At 43.1% G+C, this 17,709-nt stretch overlaps 1 protein-coding gene across 6 annotated transcripts in view; it reads left to right on the forward strand.

The window, feature by feature from the left end:
• Positions 1–17,709, forward strand: part of LOC133446238 (probable ubiquitin carboxyl-terminal hydrolase FAF-X) — a 108,907-nt gene that overhangs the window by 13,559 nt on the left and 77,639 nt on the right. For all 6 annotated transcript variants that reach the window (XM_061724220.1, XM_061724223.1, XM_061724221.1 and 3 more), the window contains exons 2-3: positions 10,971–11,257; positions 17,489–17,634. In XM_061724220.1, coding sequence (XP_061580204.1) covers positions 11,138–11,257; positions 17,489–17,634 — 266 coding nt within the window. In that variant the 5' untranslated portion in view covers positions 10,971–11,137. The remainder of the gene's footprint in view (positions 1–10,970; positions 11,258–17,488; positions 17,635–17,709) is intronic.

A 17,709-nucleotide genomic window follows, 5' to 3' on the forward strand; every position in this document is an offset into this window, starting at 1 on the left:
CATCACGCTGCAACACCGAGTTATCAACGTTAACGGTTCTTACTGCATCACGCTGCAACACCGAGTTATCAACGTTAACGGTTCTTACTGCATCACGCTGCAACACCGAGTTATCAACGTTAACGGTTCTTACTGCATCACGCTGCAACACCGAGTTATCAACGTTAACGGTTCTTACTGCATCACGCTGCAACACTGAGTTATCAACGTTACCGGTTCTTACTGCATCACGCTGCAAGTTATCAACGTTAACGGTTCTTACTGCATCACGCTGCAACACCGAGTTATCAACGTTACCGGTTCTTACTGCATCACGCTGCAAGTTATCAACGTTAACGGTTCTTACTGCATCACTCTGCAACACGGAGTTATCAACGTTAACGGTTCTTACTGCATCACGCTACAACACCGAGTTATCAGCGTTAACGGTTCTTACTGCATCACTCTGCAACACCGAGTTATCAACGTTAACGGTTCTTACAGCATCACGCTGCAACACCGAGTTATCAGCGTTAACGGTTCTTACTGCATCACGCTGCAAGTTATCAACGTTAACGGTTCTTACTGCATCACTCTGCAACACGGAGTTATCAACGTTAACGGTTCTTACTGCATCACGCTACAACACCGAGTTATCAGCGTTAACGGTTCTTACTGCATCACTCTGCAACACCGAGTTATCAACGTTAACGGTTCTTACAGCATCACGCTGCAACACCGAGTTATCAACGTTAACGGTTCTTACAGCATCACGCTGCAACACCGAGTTATCAACGTTAACGGTTCTTACTGCATCACGCTGCAACTCCGAGTTATCAACGTTAACGGTTCTTACTGCATCACGCTGCAACACCGAGTTATCAACGTTAACGGTTCTTACTGCATCACGCTGCAACACCGAGTTATCAACGTTACCGGTTCTTACTGCATCACGCTGCAACTCCGAGTTATCAACGTTAACGGTTCTTACTGCATCACTCTGCAACACCGAGTTATCAACGTTAACGGTTCTTACTGCATCACGCTGCAAGTTATCAACGTTAACGGTTCTTACTGCATCACGCTGCAAGTTATCAACGTTAACGGTTCTTACTGCATCACGCTACAACACCGAGTTATCAACGTTAACGGTTCTTACTGCATCACGCTGCAAGTTATCAACGTTAACGGTTCTTACTGCATCACGCTACAACACCGAGTTATCAACGTTAACGGTTCTTACTGCATCACGCTGCAAGTTATCAACGTTAACGGTTCTTACTGCATCACGCTGCAAGTTATCAATGTTAACGGTTCTTACTGCATCACGCTGCAACACCGAGTTATCAACGTTAACGGTTCTTACTGCATCACGCTGCAACACCGAGTTATCAACGTTAACGGTTCTTACTGCATCACGCTGCAACACCGAGTTATCAACGTTAACGGTTCTTACTGCATCACGCTACAACACCGAGTTATCAACGTTAACGGTTCTTACTGCATCACGCTGCAACACCGAGTTATCAACGTTAACGGTTCTTACTGCATCACGCTACAACACCGAGTTATCAACGTTAACGGTTCTTACTGCATCACGCTGCAACACCGAGTTATCAACGTTAACGGTTCTTACTGCATCACGCTACAACACCGAGTTATCAACGTTACCGGTTCTTACTGCATCACGCTGCAAGTTATCAACGTTAACGGTTCTTGCTGCAACACCGAGTTATCAACGTTAACGGTTCTTACTGCATCACGCTGCAAGTTATCAACGTTAACGGTTCTTACTGCATCACTCTGCAAGTTATCAACGTTAACGGTTCTTACTGCATCACGCTGCAACACCGAGTTATCAACGTTAACGGTTCTTACTGCATCACGCTGCAACACCGAGTTATCAACGTTAACGGTTCTTACTGCATCACGCTGCAACACCAAGTTATCAACGTTAACGGTTCTTACTGCATCACGCTGCAACACCGAGTTATCAACGTTAACGGTTCTTACTGCATCACGCTGCAACACCGAGTTATCAACGTTAACGGTTCTTACTGCATCACGCTGCAACACGGAGTTATCAACGTTAACGGTTCTTACTGCATCACGCTGCAACACCGAGTTATCAACGTTAACGGTTCTTACTGCATCACGCTGCAACACCGAGTTATCAACGTTAACGGTTCTTACTGCATCACGCTGCAACACGAGTTATCAACGTTAACGGTTCTTACTGCATCACGCTGCAAGTTATCAACGTTAACGGTTCTTACTGCATCACGCTGCAACACCGAGTTATCAACGTTACCGGTTCTTACTGCATCACGCTGCAACACCGAGTTATCAACGTTAACGGTTCTTACTGCATCACGGTGCAAGTTATCAACGTTAACGGTTCTTACTGCATCACGCTGTAACACCGAGTTATCAACGTTAACGGTTCTTACTGCATCACGCTGCAACACCGAGTTATCAACGTTAACGGTTCTTACTGCATCACGCTGCAAGTTATCAACGTTAACGGTTCTTACTGCATCACGCTGCAACTCCGAGTTATCAACGTTAACGGTTCTTACTGCATCACGCTGCAACACCGAGTTATCAACGTTAACGGTTCTTACTGCATCACGCTGCAACACCGAGTTATCAACGTTAACGGTTCTTACTGCATCACGCTGCATCACTGAGTTATCAACGTTAACGGTTCTTACTGCATCACGCTGCAACACCGAGTTATCAACGTTAACGGTTCTTACTGCATCACTCTGCAAGTTATCAACGTTAACGGTTCTTACTGCATCACGCTGCAAGTTATCAACGTTAACGGTTCTTACTGCATCACGCTGCAACACGAGTTATCAACGTTAACGGTTCTTACTGCATCACGCTGCAACACGAGTTATCAACGTTAACGGTTCTTACTGCATCACGCTGCAACACGGAGTTATCCACGTTAACGGTTCTTACTGCATCACGCTGCAACACTGAGTTATCAACGTTAACGGTTCTTACTGCATCACGCTGCAACACCGAGTTATCAACGTTAACGGGTTCCAGCTGGTGCTCTGGAAGGAGCACTGTTATAATTGATAAAAGTGTTAGGAGACGCTGGAACTTGTCTGTCTGTCTCTGAACCCCCTGACAGACGGACGACGCGCGAGGGCTGGGCGATATGGACCAAAAGTCATATCTCCATATTTTCTAGCTGAATGTTGATACTCGATATATATCCATATTTTTTCTGTGACATAATTGGAGTTTCCCCCAAAGCATTATAGCATAGCATCTCTGTTAGCATCTCTGTTAGCATCTCTGTTAGCATCTCTGTTAGCATCTCTGTTAGCTTCATTTTTTCTGAGGCAAACCCTTAAAAAAACAGTCAGTTTTAATCCAAAGCCTCGTGCCAAATGTCACACAGGTTCCTTTATTAACAGAGGTCTGCACAATATCAACATGTATAAAACTAATGAAATAAAAATAAACTGCCTGCATATATAGAATAAAAATGCTTCTTGAATAAAATAAAACAAATATCCCTTTCCTGCATAACAATGAAATTAAAATACACTGTAATTAATACAATGTAGACAGTAACAGGCAGACTTTTCCACTGAGGTTGACAGTTGTGCAAATAACAAAACATTTGTGAAAATCTCAAATAAATACAACAAGTCAACTACTGTACATTTTACAGATTTTGTGCGAGGAAAACTAACTTGTCAACACTGTCAGGTTTCAGCGAGGGGTCAGTGTTGATGTTCAGTCAATCTGTCACAAAATAAGCTATATCCATATAAACGTGTAAACCTTACACTTAACGTAGGCGGTACGCCTATCTTGAACATGAACTGAACCACTGCATTTGCAGAAATATTTTCTCCTAATTTAGTTTTTAAATGTGGCAAATAAAATAAACAAAATTAATATTTTTTTTAATTCTTTCTCGATATCAGTTTAACAGAAAACATGTGAGCTCTTCTCAGCCGGGGAGATGCTGCTGTCCTCCATCCCATCAGCAATGTCACATTTGGTTTCATCTTCTGTCGCATTTTCTCTCTGGATTTTTGCTTGTGATCCTGTAAAATATGAGGATTTGCTGCTCTGGATTCTTTTCATTTTTTCATTCATTTGACTGACTATCTTTTATTTTGGCGGGCTGGAAGTCGGACTTTTGGAATGCAAGAAAATCCGGTTGGTTTTCAAAATAAAACTGCTTTCTGTGGGAGCGATGCCTCTGACTCGGTCCCGGTATCAAAATCACACCCAAGCAGAATGAACACGGACTCTGTGTATTTTGGTTGTTATTACTTGTTAATAATTACGATGTAATGGTGAAAATACTTTGGGTGGATAAATGTTGTCCCACCGAGGATCAAAATAATTCAGCAGAGGGTACGACGTGTAAACCAGAGGGGGAATCCCCACCATCCCCACCGGCAAATCACACCTGTCGATATTTATTAAAATCTCGATATATGGCCCAGCCCTGACTCGCGCCCGAGACCTCGGCCCCCAGCGGTAGCAGCAACGCGGTAGCAGCAACACGGTAGCAGCAACACGGTAGCAGCAACACGGTAGCAGCAACACGGTAGCAGCAACACGGTAGCAGCAACACGGTAGCAGCAACACGGTAGCAGCAACGCGGTAGCAGCAACGCGGTAGCAGCAACACGGTAGCAGCGGACCGGACCGGGTCCATGTCAGAGATGTTCTAGCCCAGATACCTGTAATCTCTCAGCAGTGGAGCAGAGCAGTTGCTTAGCAACAGTTAATATTCCAGTCTTAAGGCTAGCATTGACGAGCTGCTGTTTACCAGCGTGAAACGTGACAAAGAGGACTCACCTCCGGCCCTGGACCGGGCTGACCCGGTCCCCCCTGCTGACCCGGTCCCCCCCTGCTGACCCGGTCCCCCCTGCTGACCCGGTCCCCCCTGCTGACCCGGTCCCCCCCTGCTGACCCGGTCCCCCCAGTAACACAGGTCCACTCTTGTGTGGGAGCTTTGTACTTTGTCTCTGCAAAGAACTGCTGATGGTACCACAACTCTTTGTGCAGCCGTCTCACTTCTGTTTGCATCTGCTTCCCCCTGAGACCGTGAAACAGAGCAAGGTGTTCTGCTGCTCCCGCAGGTGCAGGGACCTCTCATCCCCGTACTGCTGCTCCCGCGGATCTCTGTTCTGGGGCCGTGTTGTCGAACCGTCGCTGTGGACGTTTAGGATTGATCTGTGAAACCTTTCCTGTGTGTGACGCAACCTGACTTCTAGATATACTGGTATTTTAAAGCAGCACTAAGGCCGCGTTCAGACTGCCAGCCAATATCCGATTTTTAGCCCATCCAGATTGAAACTGGATGACTCTTTTGAAGTCTGAACAGTCCCAAACCGCATGAGATCCGATTTTTGCAAACCAGATGGAAACCACCTCCGGGAGGTAGTTTCATATCCGATCATTATCGCATTTGGGCAGATGCGTCTCAGTCTGAACAGAGATCCGAACTCCAGCTCCAAACACTCAGATCGGATATGACTGTCCCAGACGCTCCAAACCACCCGCCCATTTCCAGTTGTGGAGCTACTACAAATCATGTTTTAATAGCAGAAAAAAAGGCTGCATTTCCACGTACGGTGAGTGCGCCGCGTACCCAACGCCGTAGGCTCTGCGTTGGTGTAACGTGGAACCATAAATCAGCCTTCAGTCGCGCTGTGAGCGTGAACCTGCAGACCGTCAGCTCATCAGGAGGAGAGGTTAAAGGTTAAAGGTTACAGAGCGGGGCTGCCAGTTGTTCATTGCTGGTTGGTTTTGTTAACTCTGAGCTTTGTTGGTTGGTTTGTTAGTTTGCTGGTGGTTTTGTTCTCAACACTTTTCTCTGTTTCTCATTTTGCTGGGACGTCGGGTCTCTCCGCCGAGACACAACTTTTGCGGTATGCGTTCATTGTTGTGTCTAAAAATGATGCGCAGTGCCCACCCAATCAGAAACGGTACAGATATTTTGGAATTTTTTTATATATATAAAATTATAAATAAAAATAAAGCATCCACATAACCTTTGATCGGGTGGGAAGGACGCACGTTTGGGTGGAAATAACCCTCACGAAAACATTTGTGCAAATCTCAAATAAAACATAAAAAAAAAAAAAAATCGGTATAAACGATATTGTCTCGTACTATATCGTGTTTGAAAATATATCGATATATATTAAAATCTCGATATATCGCCCAGCCCTAGAGCGTAGTCAGGTTTTGGTCGGCGGGTCGAGGTCGTCACGTGATCCCGCTGCTCCAATAGATGTTACTAGTAAACAATATATTCACATTAATAACCCAATATATTCATATTAATAACCCAATATATTCACATTAATAACCCAATATATTCATATTAATAACCCAATATATTCATATTAATAACCCAATATATTCATATTAATAACACAATATATTCATATTAATAACCCAATATATTCACATTAATAACCCAATATATTCATATTAATAACCCAATATATTCACATTAATAACCCAATATATTAATATTAATAACCCAATATATTCACATTAATAACCCAATATATTCACATTAATAACCCAATATATTCATATTAATAACCCAATATATTCATATTAATAACCCAATATATTCATATTAATAACCCAATATATTCACATTAATAACCCAATATATTCATATTAATAACCCAATATAATCATATTAATAACCCAATATATTCACATTAATAACCCAATATATTCATATTAATAACGAATATCAGCTACATATCAGCTGTCACCTCCACCACACGGATCGTGACGTTTTTGTATCGCCAAATTTAGTGGCAGATATATTGTCCCCCCCCTAACTCTGATCTAACGGTAGTTAATGATTCTCACGGACCGGTCCAAACCCGGCTGCTCTGGTAGCTGAGGCCGGTGGTGACGCTGGTTCCTGTTGGGCTGATTTAGGAGCTTATCTTTGCTCTAACAGATTCTCCTCTAGGGCTGGGGATCCATTCAAATATCAAGAATCGATTCCGATTCTTAAGATTCAGAATCCATTTATCAAGATTTGATTCGATCCGATATTGATTTGGGTTACTGTTAATAAAACTGTTTTTTCAGCTGTTGCATGAATGATATGACTGTAGTTCTGCAACATATTAATACTAGTATTATATTGAGATTCAACAGCAAGTATTGCAGCTAATGATGCTGTAAGGACCAATCAGCTCCCAGAATGCTGATAGAACTGAAACAGAAACATCGTGTAGAATTACCAAACACATCCAGGGAGGAAACAGAGAGTTTTATTTTTAACACATTCGGTTTGAATTTTTTCCATTTTCCTTTTTTAACTTTTGATCATTTGGTCTTTAGCATTTTATGAAAATGTAACTGCAAGACAGTATATAAAATAATGAAATATAGACAATTTATACAATTATAGCTGAAAACTTTAATGTTTTCATACCTTTTAAACATATTTAAAGGCAAAAACATGGCACCAGTTATTCTCGTGTCCAACAAAACTTTCATTTTTTGGGCATAAACAAAAAAATACCAAAAGTTGTAATGATGAAAAAAAAATTGATCTTTAGACATATGAATCGATTTTTAGGAATTAATATGAGAATCGATTTAGAATGGGGAAAATCAATTTTTTTTTTTAATTTTTTTTTTCAACACAGGCCTATTCTCCTCAGATATTTACAGATGTGTGGTCCAGCATCTGTCCTGTGGTTGTGACTGTCCTCTCCTCCCCCTCTCCTCCAGGTGTTGACTAGGGCTGGGGATCGATTCAAATATCAAGAATCGATTCCGATTCTTAAGATTCAGGATCCGATTCGATCCGATATTGATTTGGGTTACTGTTAATAAAACGTTTTTTTCAGCTTTTGCATGAATGACTGTCTAGTTATGCAACGTATTAATACTAGTATTATATTGAGATTCAACAGCAAGTATTGCAGCTAATGATGCTGTAAGGAGCAATCAGCTCCCAGAATGCTGATAGAACTGAAACAGAAACATCATGTGGGTCAGAATTACCAAACAGATCCAAGGAGGAAACAGAGACGGATGAAAGAAATCGCTTTTATTTTTTCCCCATTTGCTGAGAATTCAGTTTTTTTTTTAATTCAAGATCTTTTTATTAAAATTTTCACAAAGTAAAACAGATGAAATGCTGAATGTCAATTACAAATATTTTGAGTAGGCATGGGCATGTTAATCATAGCATACACCAGTGTACAGAATATAAAAAACAATTAAACAGTATGAAAAAACATAAAATAGTAACAAAAACAGACTTCAGACCAAACTAATCCCTCCCCTGTCACTGCCAGATTACTAATCACAATATGAGGTCACTCTAACATCAAAAGCCTGCACTAGGAATACAAAAGAAATATGAAGTATAGTTCACAGGGTCTGGAATGCTTCTAGAAAAGGTCCCCACACTTTCTGGAACTTATTTGATTGCTGAAGCGAGTATCTAATTTTCTCCAGCTTTAAGCAGGACATGATGTCTTCCAGCCATTGTGCACGAGTAGGAGGGAAGGGATCCTTCCACCTGAACAGAATTGCCCGACGAGCCAAAAGGGAGGCAAAAGACAAAGTGTGCCCCTGTGCAGTGGTTAACTTCCTTCCTCCCTCCATGACCCCAAACAGGGCCGTCAGTGGGTTTGGTTCTAATCTGATTTTAAGCACCAGAGAGAGAGTATGAAATACTTCCATCCAGTACTTGTTTAGACATGGGCAGGACCAGTACATGTGGATGAGAGAGGCTTCTGCTACTTTACATCTCACACAGTATGGACTAATATCTGGGTACATGGAGGATAACTTTGCCTTGGAAATATGAGCCCTGTGTACCACTTTAAACTGAATTAAGCAGTGACGTGCGCACAGGGAGGTTGTATTAACCAGTTTGAGTATGGACTCCCAGGTATCCTCTGATAAGGGAAGCCCTAAGTCCTGCTCCCATGCTGCTTTGAGTTTATCTGTAGGGGCACTCCTAAGATCCAGCAACATACCATAGAAAGACGAAATGAGCCCCTTTTTGAATGGGTCTGTGGCAAGAACTTTGTCAACTGCCTATCGATGCACCAGGGGCTGGGTGTCTGGGAAAGAACAAAATGTCTAGCCTGAAGATACCTAAAGAAATGTGATTTTGGAAGGCCGAATTTACTACTTAACTGCTCAAAAGATGCCACGGTGCCATCTATGAACATATCTCTAAAACGAATCATACCCCTCCTGTGCCATTCCTGGAAGGTGGGGTCCTCAAGGGATGGTTTGAAAAAGTGATTTGATGCAATGGGGCTAAGAAGAGAGAAGCTTTGAAAACCAAAAAACTTCCTAAATTGGGCCCAAATTCTAAGAGAATGTTTAACCACTGGGTTTTTGATTGATTTAAGTGAAGGAAGTGGAAGTGAGGAGCCGAGTAGGGCAGGAATTGACAGGTCATCAGTTGGATGTAACTCCATCGCCACCCAGTCAGGGCGGTCAGCGCCGTCGCAGTAGAAGGACCAGAATACAAGGCAGCGCAGGTTAGCAGCCCAATAATAATAACGAAAGTTTGGGAGGGCCAGACCACCTGCAGACTTTATTTTTTGAAGGTGAGTCTTGTTCAAACGTGGCCGTTTACCCCGCCATAAGTATGAAGATATAACTGAGTCAAGGGACTGAAAAAAAGAGCCAGGAATAAAGAGTGGTAAGGTCTGGAAAAGGTACAAAAATTTAGGTAAGATGGTCATTTTAACTGAATTGATGCGACCCACAAGAGACATTGACAGGGGTGACCATTGTGTAAGGATTTGTTTGGTCTCATTTAACAATGAGATAAGATTCTCTTGGAGCAGGTTTTTGTGTTTCCTTGTCACAGATATGCCTAAATAGGAGAATTTGTCATTTACGATTTTAAAGGGAAAATTGGAAAGGTCTAAAGCATGTGATTCGAGATTGGTAGGGAAAAGCTCACTTTTGCTGAGATTCAGTTTATAGCCTGAGAGTTTCCCAAACTGACTGAGAAGTGACAGCGCAGGGGGTAATGAGGCCAGAGGGTGAGAGATGAAAAGCAAGAGGTCATCGGCATAAAGCGAGACCTTATGTTCCCTGCCACCTCTCCAGATACCGGACACATCCTCACAAGATCGGAGCGCTGTGGCAAGCGGTTCGATAGCCATGTCAAAAAGCATGGGACTAAGAGGGCCCCCCTGACGGGTTCCACGATGCAGATTAAATGGTTTTGACCGTTGAGAGTTAGTACGAATTGAGGCTGTCGGGTACAAATAGAGAAGTTTAATCCACAGCGCAAAGTTCGGACCAAAACCAAACCTGTCCAGCACAGCAAAGAGATAATCCCATTCAACGCGGTCGAATGCTTTCTCCGCATCCAGAGAGACAACGCATTCAGGGATAGCCTCAGAGGCAGAGTAGATAATATTGAACAGTCGCCTTGTGTTGAAGTAAGACTGCCTACCTTTAATGAAGCCAGTTTGGTCTTCAGATATAATTGTGGGGAGGGCATTCTCCAGCCTATGGGCTAGGACTTTAGCTAGGATTTTAGCATAGAATTCAGTTTTTAACATTTATGAAAATTTAACCCCAAGACAGTATATAAAGCAAAGAAATATAGACAATTTATGCAATTATAACTGAAAACTTTAATGTTTTCAAACCTTTAAACATATTTTAAAGGCAAAAACATGGCACCAGATATTCTCATGTCCAACAAAATATTTATTTTTTGGGCATAAACAAAAAAGTACCAAAAGTTGGAATGATGGGGAAAAAAAAAAAAAAAAAAAAAAATTTAAATCGATCTTCAGACATACTAATCGATTTTTAGGAATTAATATGAGAATCGATTTAAAATCGGAGAATCGATTTTTTTCAACACAGGCCTAATTTGTCCTCTCCTCCCTCTCCTGCAGGTAATGCGATGGTCCCAGCAGCTCGTCCAGGTCTTAACTGTCTTCTCCTCCTCTCCTGCAGGTAATGCGATGGTCCCAGCAGCTCGTCCAGGTCTCCAGCTGCTCGCGTCGCTCTCTCGTGTGCTCGGCCTCTCTTCCCTCTGCGCTACAGCTGAGCGGGCTGTGATTTCCCTCCGGGCCAGCGCTCCCTAAAAGGCCAAGATTGCCAAGATCTGCCCCGTGGCGAGCATGACGGCCACCACGCGTGGCTCTCCGGTGGGGGGCAACGACAGCCAGGGCCAGGGCCAGGGCCAGGGCCAGGGCCAGGCCCCCGATGCTCAGAGCCAACCGCCGCTGCCCCAGAACCAGGTAGGTGTCACCACAACCTGCTGCTGCCCAGGGGACCGTGGGGGGGAGAGCATCAATGAACAGAGGAGTGATGGCTGCAGAGAGTGTGTGTGTTGGTTAGACGTGAGAGGAAGCTCCTATGTAGGTCAGCCAGGCAGAAGGAGCTCCATCACTCCCCCACATCCATGTTTCCCCGTTCTGGATCTGAACAAAGCGCCGCTGCTTCAGCTGCAGCGCCGCCGTCAACGTGCTCCTCTGTGAGGAAGAGGATGCTGCTGAACATGCTCCTCTGTGAGGAAGAGGATGCTGCTGAATATTTCTGGTTTCTGCTTCTCTGAGGGGCTCGGAACTCTAAGGGCCAATCCCAATGTTCACCCTACTTTCCACCACTAGCCCTAGAAATGAGTAGGGTCCTTGTAATGTTCCCTAGGGATTGGGACACCACTTGCTACGTCCCTGCGTGGTTTACGTTCGGGTACGTAAGCGACTGCGTAGTTACGTTTGCACAAACGTCACACCATATCAGGAAGCCCAGAGATAAAAGCTGTTTTAATTTCAGCTGTAGCGCTGTTAATATGCCACTTTATTAAGTTTTAATATTTTTTCAGGCGTAAAAGTAACCGTTAAGATCCCCAACCTGGGCTCAGTTTATCCAAATAACGCCTGGTAAGAAATTTGCTCCGATGTTTTCGGGGGATGAGAAGAGCCGCCGGCTCGGGAGCTGATTTATGGTTCCGCGTTAAATCAACGCAGAGCCTACGGCGTAGGGTACGGCGTACGGCGCGCGTCGCCGCGTAACCTACGCCGTAGGTTCTGCGTTGGTGTAACGCGGAACCATAAATCAGCCTTTATTCTGGCGAGATCTTTGCAACAACGACCAAACGAGTGATCATGTACATTCACTGAGTGAATATTATGAAAGTAAAATATATATTTCTCGCTAGAAATGTAATCAAAATGCATTTTTATGCAGAAACTAACAAAATATTGATTTTTATTCACTAAAAATGAGAAAATGTCCGCCATGTTTTTTTGTTTGATTTAGGCCCAGTCCCAATCCCCCACTACTCCTACTTTTCAGTCCTACCCCTAAATGTTCCCGTTCCCGTGAGGGCAGTGGTTCCCAATTCCTCTTTCCACCTAGGGGGAGTGGAGAAAACGAGGGCGAGTGGTTATGAATCTAGCTCTTCACAGCGAGGGATTTCAGATGCTGACTCGCCGACCGAGGGCCAGAACAAAATTTCCCAGAATGCTTAGTTTACGTCATCATTTGCAGACTGAATCAAACAAAAAAACATGGCGGTCATTTCTCATTTTTAGTGAATAAAATCAATATTTTGAGTTAGTTTCTGCATAAAAATGCGTTTTGATTAGATTTCTAGTGAGAAATATATATTTTACTTTCATAATATTCACTCAGTGAATGTACCATGGCCTCAGCGTTAGGGCTCGGCCAGGCGGGGCATGGGACACCCATGGGACATTTTCTCTGGAGGATTTCTGTTCTAGCCGCTGCTGGTTGGTTTGTTGCCACAGGTCTTCATTTCTGATCTTGTCTGGCCAGTGGATCCTCAGTCTGCGTCTCAGACACCAGTTGATGAACGTCTGGATCTTGATGGTGTTGATGGTTCGCCACGTCGTAGCTCCGTGTAGCAGAATCCATTTGACATTGCTGATGAAGATGCAGATTTTGGTTTTTCTGGAGACGTCCTTTGAGTGCCAGATGTTCTTGAGCTGTAGAAAAGCGGCTCTTGCTTTTCCCATTCTGCATCTCACATCTGCATCAGTTCCACCCTGAAGATGGACGATGCTGCCCAGGTGAAGTGGTCAACTTCCTCCAGTGCGCTGCCTTCCAGTATGATAGGGGCTCGGTTGGTGGTGTTGACTTTCAGGACCTTGCTTTTCCTTTTGTTGATGTTCAACCCGACGCTTGCTGATGTTTCCGCAATCGTGGTGGTTTTTTCCTGCATTTGTTGGTGGGAGTGTGAGAGGAGCCAGGTCGTCTAGTTGTTTCCAGGGGTTCCACTGAATACCGTTGATGATAATAATAATAATAATAATAATTCATTTTATTTAGAGGCGCCTTTCAGGTCACCCAAGGTCACCTTACAGGAGATACAATACATTTAATACAAAAAGGAGCAACAGACGGCATCAAAAGGTACATTCTGTAAATCAATAAAAAGAACAAACTAGTGTAGTGCAGTGTCCAGTTAGAGTGAGGGAGCGAGTTTGAACAGGTGAGTTTTGAGTTGTGATGGAGTCTAGTCTATTTTATGTAGGGGAGGGAGTTCCAGAGTCTGGCTGGGGCACCCACGGTGCACCCATGGGTGTATGATGACATGATGACACGATGACATGATGACAGCGGCGACTCTCCTGCCCTCCGTTTGTTTTTAATCCAGTTTTAAATACAGTAGTTGTTGTAAAATCCTCCTTAATTCTGTAAAATCATCCAAAGGGAAATAAAAGACTGGATGATGAAATACTTTACAAGACCCCGACCCCCAGGTTAAAAGTTGTTTTTATCCATCCTGAACTTTTGTTTGCTAAATATTTCAGAGAAGTGGGACACAAGTCCCAGATGTTCTAATGATTGGGAGTAGGGCTGAACGATTAATTGCATTTGAGATAATATTGCGATGTGATAAAACGAGATTTTCTAACCGCAAAGGCTGCGATTTGACCAGTCATGTGATCTGGTCACGTTGCCGGCAGGGAAAAAAAGTCAACAGTGCCGCGTGTCCGCGTGTAACCTAAATCTACCGTGGCCTCAGCGTTAGGGCTCGGCCAGGCGGGGCTTTATAAATTTATTAAATATATGAGCGCGGAGTCGGCGTGGCGAGGAGCCGGGCGCGCACCGGCAGACAGTGGAGTCGCACTGTGAAGCCTGATTTATGGTTCCGCGTTAAATCGACGCATAACCTACGCCGTTGGCTACGGCGTAGGTTACGCGGCGACGCGCGCCGTACTAGGGCTGGGCGATATATCGAGATTTTAATATATATCAATTTATTTTTATTTCATGTGTTTTATACATGTTGATATTGTGCAGATCTCTGTTAATAAAGGAACCTGTGTGACATTTGGTAGAGGCTTTGTATTAAAACTGACTGTTTTTTTAAGGGTTTGCCTCAGAAAAAATGAAGCTAACAGAGATGCTAACAGAGATGCTAACAGAGATGCTAACAGAGATGCTAACAGAGATGCTAACAGAGATGCTAACAGAGATACTAACAGAGATGCTAACAGAGATGCTAACAGAGATGCTAACAGAGATGCTATGCTATAATGCTTTGGGGGAAACTCCAATTATGTCACAGAAAAAATATGGATATATATCGAGTATCAACATTCAGCTAGAAAATATGGAGATATGACTTTTGGTCCATATCGCCCAGCGCTACGCCGTAGGGTACGCGGACCGTACGGCTCTGCGTCGATTTAACGCGGAACCATAAATCAGCTTTGTGTTGCTGTGAGCCTGAACCTGCAGCTCGTCAGCTCATCAGGAGGTTAAAGGTTAAAGAGGTTAAAGGTTAAACAGCGGGGCTGCGACTTCATTGCTGGTTGGTTTTGTTAACTCTGAGCTTTGTTGGTTGGTTTGTTAGTTTGCTGGTGGTTTTTTCTCTGTGATTTTTAAATTATTTGTGAAGTTCTGAGTTCCCTGTGAGGAAGGTTTTTTGTTCCCTGTGGGAGTTTTTCTGTGTTTTTCTATTAAACTACACCTCGTTTTGGCTAAAGTTTAACCCGGTTTGGTGTCGTGTGATTGGGTTCAGAGAACGATCATAACACTCGTGTGTACAGACGTGTGTAGACGTGTTAAAGAGGTAAAGCTACAGATTTGTTTTCTTTATTGTTGTAATCTGTGCTTTAAATAAATCTTACATTGTTTATTATAAAACAGACTGATTTATTGCTTGTGTATTTGAAAAATACATGAGAACAGGACCTTGAAAAAATAATCGCATATTAAATCGCAATCGCAATATTGAGGAAAGAAATCGCAATTAGATTATTTTCAAAAATCGTTCAGCCCTAATTGGGAGCCATTTCCAGTTGTTGAGAGTGGATGAACGGCTCATGTCTGACGCTGCTGTTTGTGTTTGAGAGCAGGGACTCGCTAAACTGAAAGTGAAAGTTAACGAGCAGACTAACTGGTTTAGTTTAGTCTGCGTGTCCAGGTGTAAATACCTGCAGGTGAAGGCGTTCATGGATCAGTGGGGGGGTGGTATTCACATGTGCAGCTCAGTAAATGTGGATTAAACCAGAATATGACGTCAGGAGCAGTTATTTCTGTTCAGTTATTTCTGTTCATATTATCTGACATTTAGAGTTCGGCAACCGTCCATTAAAATCTGGTAAAACTTTGGAAGTTCCATCATCCAAAACTCAGTCATTCTTCCTAAAGAAGATGTTGTTGCTGCATCATGAGGGCGTGTCCTCAGGTTCATCCCTCACACAGAGGATGTTGTAAAGTTCTTTATTTTCTGTAATGCAATTACAAAAACAAAAATGTCATACATTCTGGATTAATAACAAATCAACTGAAATATTGCAAGTCTTTTATTATTTTAATATTGCTGATCATGGCTTACAGTTTAAGAAAACTCAAATATCCTATCTCAAAACATTAGAATATTCTGGGAATCTTAATCTTAAACTGTAAGCCATAATCAGCAATATTAAAATAATAAAAGGCTTGCAATATTTCAGTTGATTTGTAATGAATCCAGAATGGATGACATTTTAGTTTTTTTAATTGCATTACAGAAAATAAAGAACTTTATCACAATATTCTAATTTTCCGAGACAGTCCTGTATTTCATGTATTATTCCTATCCATTCATCTCTAGTGGGGGATTCAGGTTTTAAACCTCCTTGGAACAGATTTTTTGCTCGCTGCACGGAGTATCTGTAGCAGTTTCTTATCTTTGTTATTCCACCCCTCAAATTGGATGTCACCCATATATAGGATGTTGTTGATTTATAAATACATCAATACATCTGTGTCAGAATAATGACCTAACTGAACTGTAATAAAGCGTGACTCCAGGTGTGGTGTGTTTTAGTCCTGGTTTGTAACTGTGGGGTTTGTTTTTAGTCCTGGTTTGTGACTGTGGGGTTTGTTGTGTGTTTTTAGTCCTGGTTTGTAACTGTGGGGTTTGTTGTGTGTTTTTAGTCCTGGTTTGTAACTGTGGGGTTTGTTGTGTGTTTTTAGTCCTGGTTTGTAACGTTGGGGTTTGTTGTGTGTTTTTAGTCCTGGTTTGTAACTGTGGGGTTTGTTGCGTGTTTTTAGTCCTGGTTTGTAACTGTGGGGTTTGTTTTTAGTCCTGGTTTGTAACTGTGGGGTTTGTTGTGTGTTTTTAGTCCTGGTTTGTGACTCCAGGTGTGGTGTGTTTTTAGTCCTGGTTTGTAACGTTGGGGTTTGTTGTGTGTTTTTAGTCCTGGTTTGTAACGTTGGGGTTTGTTGTGTGTTTTTAGTCCTGGTTTGTGACTGTGGGGTTTGTTGTGTGTTTTTAGTCCTGGTTTGTAACTGTGGGGTTTGTTGTGTGTTTTTAGTCCTGGTTTGTAACTGTGGGGTTTGTTGTGTGTTTTTAGTCCTGGTTTGTAACGTTGGGGTTTGTTGTGTGTTTTTAGTCCTGGTTTGTAACTGTGGGGTTTGTTGTGTGTTTTTAGTCCTGGTTTGTAACTGTGGGGTTTGTTGTGTGTTTTTAGTCCTGGTTTGTAACTGTGGGGTTTGTTGTGTGTTTTTAGTCCTGGTTTGTGACTGTGGGGTTTGTTGTGTGTTTTTAGTCCTGGTTTGTGACTGTGGGGTTTGTTGTGTGTTTTTAGTCCTGGTTTGTAACTGTGGGGTTTGTTGTGTGTTTTTAGTCCTGGTTTGTGACTGTGGGGTTTGTTGTGTGTTTTTAGTCCTGGTTTGTGACTGTGGGGTCTGTTGTGTGTTTTTAGTCCTGGTTTGTAACTGTGGGATTTGTTGCGTGTTTTTAGTCCTGGTTTGTAACGTTGGGGTCTGTTGTGTGTTTTTAGTCCTGGTTTGTGACTGTGGGGTTTGTTGTGTGTTTTTAGTCCTGGTTTGTGACTGTGGGGTTTGTTGTGTGTTTTTAGTCCTGGTTTGTAACGTTGGGGTCTGTTGTGTGTTTTTAGTCCTGGTTTGTAACGTTGGGGTCTCTGTGTGTTTTTAGTCCTGGTTTGTGACTGTGGGGTCTGTTTTTAGTCCTGGTTTGTAACGTTGGGGTCTCTGTGTTGCAGACATCGTCTCCCAACTCGTCCAATGAGAACTCCCCGGTGAGCCCCCCGGACGAGCAGGGCCAGGGGGACGGACCCCCCCAGCTGGAGGAGGAGGAGCCGGCCTTCCCCCACACCGACCTGGCCAAGCTGGACGACATGATCAACAGGTAATATCATCATAATAATAATAATAATACCACACCGACCTGGCCAAGCTGGACGACATGATCAACAGGTGAGAA

This window comes from Cololabis saira, chromosome 6 (assembly GCF_033807715.1).
Source record: "Cololabis saira isolate AMF1-May2022 chromosome 6, fColSai1.1, whole genome shotgun sequence".
NCBI classification, from domain to species: domain Eukaryota; kingdom Metazoa; phylum Chordata; class Actinopteri; order Beloniformes; family Belonidae; genus Cololabis; species Cololabis saira.